Below are 10,669 nucleotides of genomic sequence, written 5' to 3'. Positions count from 1 at the left end.
GAAACAGGCAAGCATGAGCTATCTACCTCTGTCAACACCACCTCCTTCAAATAATTTTTTTAAAAAAAACAAGAACCATGTTGATATATAGTATGTACCTTTGTTTTACGTACGTAAGAATCAGCACGTGCTGCCCAACAAAAAAAAAAAAAAAAAAAGACAAAGAAAAACAGAGCACAACTCTTTTGCCCCGTTTGCAGGATTGGGATTAAGTTTAAATAGTGTAAATAAGATATTTTGATGCCAATTTTTTACATGGCGCCATGAGTGATTGGCCCCTGCAAAAGTGAGAAAAGTTAGGTCAGCGTGAGGTCAGCATGAGGTCCCTATAAAAAGAATCACATTTTTTTTTTCTAATCACATTAATATTCTCTTGTACAAGAGAATCGATCACGTCCCTGATGTGAGTAGAGTTGTTTACACCCTCTAATGGAATGCAAATTGATATAACTCTCATGCTAAATAATTTCTCTTAACAAAATACGAATTGATAGAACTATCGGATTCGCCGTCTTGATTTGTTTTGGAAACTCTTGTGTTGAGAGCTCGGAAGGGGCCGGGTGATAAGTAGTGGACATTGTGTTATAATTAATAAAAAAGTTCAAAATATTGATTTGAATTAATGATACCGTGTCTTCATCTCCATTGTATCTAATGTGTCAAATTTTTATTAAATGCTGTAAATTACACCACATCCTAATAGAAGGGACTTTCATTTTATAAATATCTCATTACGCTAATATAACAATCATTGGGTTACGATATTTTGAGATATTGGTGTATTATATAACGTTAACACAATAGGATATTTTTGAGATATTGGTGTATTATATAACGTTAACACAAATCAAAGCACCAAATAAAATCATATCCAAATCAACAGAACCCAATCCCAGAAGAAATGTTCTCCAACAAGAGCACCAACAGGTCATGGCAAAACATGAAGTCTTGGATGAAGCCAAACACTGAAAAATCACACCACTCCATGACAACCATCTTCGGAAGCCGGAACGCCGAGATCCAGCTCTTGCTTGGCGTTGTCGGAGCCCCATGGGAGTACCATCAGAGGAAAATGAATTTTATTATTATTTTGTTTTGTATTTATTTTTAAAAGTAAAATAATAAAATATTATTATTATTATTATTATAATGGAACGACCGTCTCCTTGATGGCCCTAGGATCTCTTAAGGCCATTTTGGCCATTAACCGGATCCGGATCCGTTGTTAATAGCTATCTATTAAATGAGAATCTAAAAATTTGATGACCCTTTAAATGAGTCAATCCTTTATCATTAATTTGGGTGATACAATAATCAATATGTTTGGGTCGGTTTTATCCACACCCCCCCTCCCCCAAAAAAATCTTCCACTCAACAGTCAACATCACTCACATGAAAATTTAGTCGTAGCAATTTCATTGCTTTTTTTTATTTTTTTTTTTTATTTTTTATTTAATGGTTATAAGATAAGACCAATATTGTTATGGTACGATGTTGACTAATAAAACTTTTTTTTATTTTTTATTTTTTTTCAATTTTCTTTTTTAAAAAATCATTCTAATCTTATTAATAGAGAAATCAAAAACTTTGCTATGTGATGTAAGAATTTTATGCTCGTGGTATTATTGAATAAAATGTTATGTTTTTTTTTTTAAATTAAAAAAAAAAATAGAGAAGTCAAAGAGCATTAAAACTCTCACAATCACAGAATATAACATTATGAAATATCCTACCCAAAACTAAAAGATTAAAGCCATAGCTAAAAGATTACACATCAAAGACGTCAAACATCTGCTGCGCTAGGCATACACAAACTAATGCATAGGTAGCTCTTATTCCTCGACCATGGGATCAAAATGACCTCATGCTGACACACATCCTCCTTAACCCGAAACCAGGATATCGCTCACATCCACAACCCTAGGAGTTTGGACCAAAATAACAAGCGAGCAGATCAAGAGAGAGAACATGACCTTATTACAAGTAGCAAGAAAAACAAGGAAAATACAGGGAAAGCAACACAACCCAACCAAAATATAGGGAAAATCAAAGCAATACAATCGAAAATTAAAAAAATAAAAGCACACTAGACGGATGACAGCAGTCGAAAGAAAAGTCGATCGTGTGCTTGCTAGAAGCCGATGCATGGGTCGCGTTAGAAGCACATCGCGGTGGGGACATGTGAAAAGACTTGGCAGAAGACGGTAGACGGCAAAGTTGGCGCGGAGGAGATCAGCAACACACGCAAAGAAATGTGGGGAAGTTTGAGTGAATCACCAAAAAGTGTCAATTAAATGCTCTATTTTCTACTCATTTAAAAGAAAGAAAAAAAATCCTCTATTTTCTTGATTATATTAATTAAAAAAGAAACAATAACGAATTCATCGAAGTATTCAACCGACTACGGTGCTGTAAAACTAGGGCTTGATAGTCGAAAAATAACATTACGAGGAATCCGTCGTAACATTATGAGGAACCCGTAGTGTGGGGTTAACCAAGGTAGGAGTTGTCCATATCCTGCAAAATGCTTTGTCTTGTCGCTATATAAATGGTTGAAAACACGATGGAGATTTCATACGGGAATGTAAGGTGTTTTTTTTTTTAAGTCGATATTATTTTTTAAAAAAGTAACCCTTATTTTACTCACTTGATTTTTAATTTTGACAACTAAAAATCTGACAATGCCATTTCGTCTAGTTTTTAACAGTAGAAATGCAAGTTGATATTTTCTTTATGCAAAACCAATAAAATCATGTGCATGTATCAAAAGTAATGCCATTATGCTATGTATGTTCATAAATTGAAAACAAATAATAATAATAATAAAAAAAAAAACCATTTTCCACCCTACTGCCACCCTTTGCCGAGGTGGAGACACCCCGTCCGGCCTCCAACCCCATAAGGGAGTGGCCACCCGCGTGACCATCTTTCCATCTATAATTTTATTTATTTATTTATTTTACTTTTATTTTTTTAAAAATATTATGAGTACCAAATATTTTACTAAGAAATATGTACTAAAATGATATGGAGCTTATTCATTAGAAATTATCAAAATAAGTAATAAAGAGAAATGTTACTAATACCAATAATTAATAAATAAGTTCCATATCTGTTCAATAATTGTAAAAAAAAAAAAAATTAATAATAATTACAAATTCAAATTTTGTGGTGTGACGTGACGAAGAAGTATTTTTTATTTTGTTTGGCAGGATATCGACAACTCCTACCACGGTTAACCCCACACCATGGATTCTTCATAATGTTATAACGGATTCAAGTACGGGCCAGGGCCCTGGCATGCACAACGATACCGTTTTGGGGAGTTCTTGTGGGTGGGATTAATTCGGCCTACTACTATTGGGCATCACTAGTGTGCCCCCGTCTATGAAGAATATCTACCAAAAAATAAAAAATCCCACAAGTCCACGACATATTCTATAGAAGTAGAGTAATGCTATATATTTCACACTAATATTTTAGGGCAGACTTGGCTTAAATCCCTTAATTTTGTTATCACTTTTGTAATGTCCTTATTAAAGTTTAATTTCTCTTAATTTTAATATATCGAACTTTAAATTTTTTTCAATGTCTTACCTCTATTAGAATTTTCCGTTAAATCCTAACAAAATTTACAAAATACTCCCATTTGTTTTAGAAAAAAAGAAATAGAAAAAATTACAAATATTAAGGCGTTGATCTGAATTTAACGGTATTTTGCAAAAACAACCATGCCTCAATCTTTGCAAAAAAATTTAATATATATATATATTGATTTTTTTTTTTGGTATTTAATGAAAAATTATGGAAGAGGGACATTGAAAAAATAAAAATAAAATAAAAGTTCATTAGTTTTGAACTTTAAGAAAACATTGCAAAAAGAATAACAATTCAGGGAGTAAGTAAAGTTTTTCCAATATTTTATTACGCTGATGTGATATGATTTGGTAGTTATTGATACATATATATTTTTAATAAGAATGGATTTAATAACTACAAGAGCTTGTCACATATATTAATGTATGTGCATGTCATTATTCCTAGCAATATATAATGGGTACATAGCAAAATTATATAAAATTTTAATAAAATATTTTGAGTAGGTGATGGATTAATGGAGTAGGGCATACGGACACACACATATATTTTTTTATATTATGAAAATATCCCTACCGATCCGTGAGATCCATGAAATGGATAAAAATTTCCATATAAAACTTAGTAACTTTGGTGGGTCTTTTCTTCTTTTTGCTTGGGCAAAAAGGGAAAACTTGTCCGAATATCTAATCCATTTCAGTTTTTTTTTTTTTTTTTTTTTTTTTTTTTTTAAGCTTTAGCTTTTGTCAAAAGGGTACTTTTTGAACCCTTAAAAGCGCTTTCAATTTTTTTAACCAAACAGACATTTTTTATTTTTATTTTTTATCAAACTTACTTTTTGAGTATTAAACGTACTTTTAGGCCATTCAAACACATCCAAACATGCCCTTAAAATATTATAATTTTTTTAAAAACTTAACGTGAGGGCCTACGCAATATTAACAAACTAACACATTAGAGTCAACTAGCTAGTTAGTTTGTAATAGAAAAGTTAGGAAATTTTTTACTTATCATTCATCTTTCATGCATTTACAATCGCACTCTTAAACTTTAAAAAATGTTAATTTAAAGTTATCATATTTCAAAAGTTTACAAAATTAATAATTATGTCCAAATATGACGTTAAATCCTAACACGTGACTAGTGAAATTCATAAAATATTACATTCAAATTCAAGTTATTTTTTATAATTGTATAAATATCATAAGGATATTTTGAAAATTTCAATCATTAACTATTTTATTTAACTCTGGATTTTGATGGGAGAGTTGACATTGTAAACTTCTAAAAAAATAATAACCATAAATTGACGCATTTTAAAGCTTAAGAGTATAATTATACAAGTTATAAAAAATCATAGGCCACCATTGAAATTTTCCAAAAAGTTAAAGCAACACTTAAGCACTTATTATTTAACCATATCTGACCTATCTCATCTTATAAAGTTAATTATTAGATTTGTGGGCTTATAAGCTAAGAGTGGTGATATTATGCATGGCAGCGTGAGTGCACAGTATCTCATGCTGGTGTGAATAGTAACCAGCATGAGGCACTGTGCACTCACACTGCCGTGCGTAATATTAACCACTTATAAGTTAATAGTAAACCTCACAAATTTAATAATTAATCTATTTAATTTATAAGTGAATACGAGGTAAATAAAAAAAAATTGACCCTTAATATTTTTCTATTTATAAATTACGTCACGAGTTACGTCATTGGCCGAGGACAAAAGGTCGTTGCGTGGTCGGCATCAATGTGGGTGCAAATTCACGGTTTACGAAGCAAAGTACATATTAAAACAGTTTTGTGTTTGTGCCACGTTCCTCTGCGGTTCTGTTGACTCCATTATTGGTTCTCTGAAAACTGCCGTTGAATCTGACCTAGTCTGTCTTGGTGAGCTCCCACAATGCAGTTACTTCTTCTTGCGATTTTCCTCGTCGTCATCATCATCTTCTTCTTCAAACTTTTTCACTCAATACTATGGGTCCCATGGAGAATCCAGGACCATTTCCGCGAACAACGCATAGGAGGCCCTGCCTACCGTCCGATCTTTGGAAACACGGCCGAGATCCGCCGCATGTACGCCGACGCCCAGTCAAAGCCAATGTCTTTGGACCACGACATACTTCACCGAGTGGCTCCTTTCTACCACGAGTGGTCGGGTCTGTACGGAAGGACGTTTCTGTATTGGTTCGGGTCAAAGCCCAGATTGGCTATAGCCGATCCAGATATGATCAAGGAGGTCCTAATGGATTCGGGCGGGTCGTTTCAAAAGGCTAGGCAGGACCCTTCCACTAAGCTCTTCTTTGGACAAGGATTGGCTACTTTGGTGGGTGACAAATGGGCTCTTCACAGAAGAATTGCAAACCAGGCTTTCAAGATGGAGAGAGTTAAGGTAATGTAATGCCTATCCTTTTTTCATGAGACACATTATTTCAAATTGGTTTTAAAAAAATTACAAATTCCTTTAAATTTGGTTGGAGAATTTTTTTATTTTTTATTTTGGATGAATTCTTGGAGTATGCATTTTTCATGCTCTAAATGCACAAGTTAGTTTATTAGACAGCCCTATTTTGAATGTAAGCAAGAATCATATCTACCATTAAAGTTGGTGGTTAAGACCTCGGGTTGCCGGGTGCACTTTTGAACTAATTAAAAATGCATTTAACACTAAAAAAAAAAAAAAAAAATTGAAGAAAAAAGTATCAGATTAATAAAAAAAATTGAAAGCACTTTGAATGGTAAAAAAATAAAAAAATTACCAAAATGCACTTTTGGTAAAAGTTTCATTACTTTTTAAAATCATAACTTAAAATCTCTATTTCTCAAATACAATTTCAAATATGCTCTACATGGTTTTAAAGAAATATCTAAGCATGAGTTCAAAAAGAAGGATCCGGCTTACCTGCTGTTATTAAAATAACAGCATGTATGTTATAGTTTAATCAATGGTCAATATTGAATTTCTCAAAATTTCTCTTCATTTTCTCTCCTATTAAAAGCTTCTAAAAATAAGTCAACTTTAAGATTCAATCTTAACCGTTGATTAAACTACAACATACATGCTGTTATTAAAATAACAGCATGTAAACTGAATCAATTTATTATTTTGAAAAATATGTCACTATTTTATGAGATTGTGACATATCATTTTGAGGAGCAAATTTTAGAGAAATTTTTGAGAAGAGCAACATTCCTCAACAATAAATACTCACTTATCAAAAAAAAAACCTTAAATAGTCATGAAGTTTGTATAGTGCATTAACATTAAGTAATAATAAGCAAATTAAAAAAGATGAATGCTCATATAGTTTTAATATTATCTTTGAAGTATAAGTTAGATAAATTGTGATAAAGAGAGATGGTGTTACAGGCTTGGGTGCCAGAAATTGTGGCTAGTTCCAGAAAGATGCTCCAGAAGTGGGAAGAAGAGAGAGGAGAGAGAGAGGAATTCGAGATGGATGTGCACAAACAACTTAATCTCCTTTCAGCTGACATTATCTCTAGAACGGCTTTCGGAAGCAGTTTTGAGGAAGGGAAGAGAATTTTTATGTTACAAGAGCAGCAATTGTACCTCGTCTCCCGAGGTTTAAGAAGTGTCTACATTCCTGGTTATAGGTGAACATATATATTAAACATTCTCCTAATTAAGCTTAATTACCTTATTGTTAAATCACTAGTTAAGTATACTTAATCATTTTAATACTCTCTCAAGTGGGATTCGGATCCACAACAATTAGCTGTTTGAATTGTTAGAGGATCCTTTATGGGGCCTAATAGCCTATATGTCCAAGCACCTACTCAGACAGGTGAGTTTCGTAGGGGTCCTCCTAGGGCCGGCAATTTTGACACGACCCGCGAATCCGACACGAACACGACACGAAAAAACAGGTATTGGATTTGGGCTAATCGGGTTCGGGTCGTAATCGGGTCTACCCGATTAAGACCCGAAAATTTCGTGTCTGGCGGGTCGACCCGCTAGACACGATTACTGTGCGTATCTGGCGGGTCGACCCGCCAGACCCGGATTTTTTTTTTTATTTTTTTTTTCTCTATTTGTTTTTCTGCCTTGCGACCCGCCAGACCCAGATTTTTTTCTTTTTTTTCTGACTTGCGGTCCTGCGGACTCCTCACTCCTCACCCAGATTTTTTTTTTTTTTTTTTTTTCTCTTTTTTTTTTTTTCTGCCTTGCGGTCCTGCGAACTCCTCACCAGATTTTTTTTTTTTCTCTTTTTTTTTTTCTGCCTTGCGGTCCTGGACTCCTCACCCAGATTTTTTTTTTTTTTTCTCTATTTTTTTTCTGCCTTGCGGTCCTGCGGACTCCTCACCCAGATTTTTTTTTTTTTTTTTTTTTTTCTTCTGCCTTGCGGTCCTGCGGACTCCTCACCTCACGTTTACACTAACTTACAGACTTACAGACTTTTTTTTTTTCTTTTTTTTTTTGCCTTGCGGACTCCTCATGTTTACTAACTTACTGGCTTTAAGACTTTTTTTTTTTTTTAGTACAACCTTTAAGAAATTAAGACTTACTTTACCATTTTCAGCGTTTAAGGACAAGGAAGCCTGCTTCAAGAAATAAGTTAATACATAATTTACCAACAAAAGAGAAAGCCAACAAGAAAACTGTGATTTTCATTGTTTAAATTAATTTTTTAACACTTTTGTTACATGTGGGACTAAATAATAAGTGGACTATTTTAATAAATGAACTTATAATAAATGAACTTACTTGTTTTAACTTTTAACTTTTAAGTTTAGGTGAAATTATGAGTTTAATAATTTTTTTTGGAATACAATTTGTCAATTACAGTCACTTTCCGATATATATATTTTTTTCATATCCTTTATTAAAGCCTTTAATCTCTTGGAACTCAATTTTTTGCATTGACTATATTGATGTATTATTGTATTAGTATTATTATTACAATTTTGAATTTTTTTTATTTTTTATTTTTTATTATTTATTATTTATTTATTATTATTTTTTAATTTTATAGTTTCGGGTAATCGGGTCGTGTCGGGTCGTATCTACCCGACTAGACCCCGATTATTTTAAACGGGTAAAACGGGTCGTGTCAGGTTACCCGGCTATTTTCGTGTCATAATCGTGTCAAACCCGATTACCCGTTTAGCTAAACGGGTCGTGTCTGGGTATAGGCTAATCGTGTAACGGGTACCCGCGGGTCGTAATCGGGTCGTGTCAGGTACCCATTTTGCCACCCCTAGGTCCTCCGTCCTCTCACACTTGCAGCCCTAGCAATTCTGGCATGAAAGTGAAACCCAATGTATAAAATATTTGAACTGAAATATAGACAACTTGTAAAGTCATGATTCGAATTCGATCCTCATATCATTTTAAATCATTTTTCCATCCAAAATCTCAAAATTTTAGGAAATGATAGGTTTGAGATTGTGTTAAAAGCACTTTTAGTCCCCTAAAACACACACCCAAACAAGCCCTAAGTCTACTACATTCTATATACAAAGTTTATTGATTTTGGCCGATGAGACGCTATTGCTATGGACTTTTTGGCTCCATTAATAAGTGAATGATAAATTTAATTCACAGGTTCTTGCCTACTAAGAACAATAGAGAGAGGTGGAGACTGGAGAAGGAAACACGGGAAGCCATTCGGATGCTGATCGAGAAGAACAGCAAAGGGAGAGAAAATACAAGAAGTTTGCTTGCCCTCTTAATGTCTTCTCACAAGAGTCATAATGGCGAAGAAGAGAAGTTAGAAGTGGGGGAAATCATAGATGAATGCAAGACCTTCTACTTTGCAGGAAAGGAAACAAGCGCTAATCTTTTGACTTGGGCACTCATCCTTCTTGCATTCCATCAAGAATGGCAAACCAAGGCAAGGGAAGAAGTTTTCCGCATTTGTGGACAAAATCAGCATCCCACTGCTGACAACTTAAACGACTTCAAAATAGTAAGTTCAATTTCTCTCTGAGTGTTTTGAATCTTAAAACATAAAGACAATTTCAAATTAGTAAGTTCAATTAACATTATAAATAGAGTGTTGGTCTTTCAATCCTCTATGTCTATGATGATTTTGAAAAGTGTTGTTTTGACTTTAGTTTGAAAAAAATGGTTGATGTAGTATAAAGGTGAGAAGTGTTTTTCGGTAGGATTTATATTTGAAAAGATTTTTGTATCTTAAATTGTTTGTTAGTGATTTTGGTGTTAAAAGTAGGAAAGTGTTTTCAATGGTAATTGAAATTCTAACTCAAATTTCTCTCTCAAACCATTATTGCACAAACATTTAGGTTCATTTGAATAGAATTGGAGAGCTTAAACTGATATGAAGAGGTAAATTTGATCACTTAATCATTACTTTAATGCTTTTGGATAAATTGACGAAGTTAAGATTCGATCTCAGGACCTTTGGTTCTGATATCATATTAAATTACCAGTTATCCCAAAAGCTTAAGCTGACAGGAAGAAGTAAATTTAATCACTTAATCATTATATTAACATTTTTTTATTGAATAAATGAAAAAACTAAACAATTTTTTGGTCTTTTTCAACAGATAAGCATGATACTGAATGAAACACTTCGTCTCTACCCTACGACGGTGGCATTGCTGAGGCAAACATACAAAAGAGTGAAGCTAGGGAGTCTGGATATTCCGACCGGCACGCAGCTCTATCTGGCCATGACCGCCGTCCATCATGATGCTGAGATATGGGGAAAAGACGCACATAAATTCAACCCGATGAGATTTTCTGAGCCTCGAAGCCATTTGGCCTCATATTTTCCATTTAGCTTAGGCCCCAGAATTTGTGTAGGTCTGAATCTGGCCATGGCTGAGACGAAGGTCGCCCTAGCTATGATCATCCGGCAATATTCTTTTAGGTTGTCACCAACTTATGCTCATGCGCCCATGCTGGTTCTAACATTGCAGCCTCAACATGGTGCACAACTCCTATTCAGGAGAATATTTGGTTGAAGCTTGCAGCCTCAGCTTGTGTATGTTCCATGTATCCCAGCAGTTTGGTAGTGTGTGTTTATGACATTAATAAATGATATATGGAATCATCGGAAGACATGTTTTTTGGCCTACG

The 10,669-nt window shown here is 33.8% G+C and overlaps 1 protein-coding gene across 1 annotated transcript; it reads left to right on the top strand.

The window, feature by feature from the left end:
- The first annotated feature begins 5,490 nt into the window (after positions 1-5,490).
- On the top strand, positions 5,491-10,656 carry LOC132184882 (cytochrome P450 734A1). Its single transcript, XM_059598667.2, has 4 exons — positions 5,491-5,995; positions 6,974-7,218; positions 9,170-9,533; positions 10,135-10,656. Exons 1-4 carry the CDS (start codon positions 5,507-5,509, stop codon positions 10,552-10,554), a joined length of 1,518 nt encoding a protein of 505 aa, XP_059454650.2. The 5' UTR covers positions 5,491-5,506; the 3' UTR covers positions 10,555-10,656.
- The last annotated feature ends 13 nt before the right edge of the window (positions 10,657-10,669 follow it).

Source organism: Corylus avellana, chromosome 7 (assembly GCF_965113065.1).
Source record: "Corylus avellana chromosome 7, dhCorAvel1.hap1.2, whole genome shotgun sequence".
NCBI lineage: Eukaryota > Viridiplantae > Streptophyta > Magnoliopsida > Fagales > Betulaceae > Corylus > Corylus avellana.
This window is presented reverse-complemented; position numbering and strand designations above follow the sequence as displayed.

What these genes read in the sequence shown, in the direction of transcription:
- LOC132184882 (XM_059598667.2), top strand. Translation starts at nt 5,507, where the DNA reads ATGCAGTTACTTCTTCTTGCGATTTTCCTCGTCGTCATCATCATCTTC. An exon ending in TCAAGATGGAGAGAGTTAAG is followed by an intron (nt 5,996 to 6,973) that starts GTAATGTAATGC and finishes ATGGTGTTACAG; the next exon opens with GCTTGGGTGCCAGAAATTGT. An exon ending in ACTTAAACGACTTCAAAATA is followed by an intron (nt 9,534 to 10,134) that starts GTAAGTTCAATT and finishes CTTTTTCAACAG; the next exon opens with ATAAGCATGATACTGAATGA.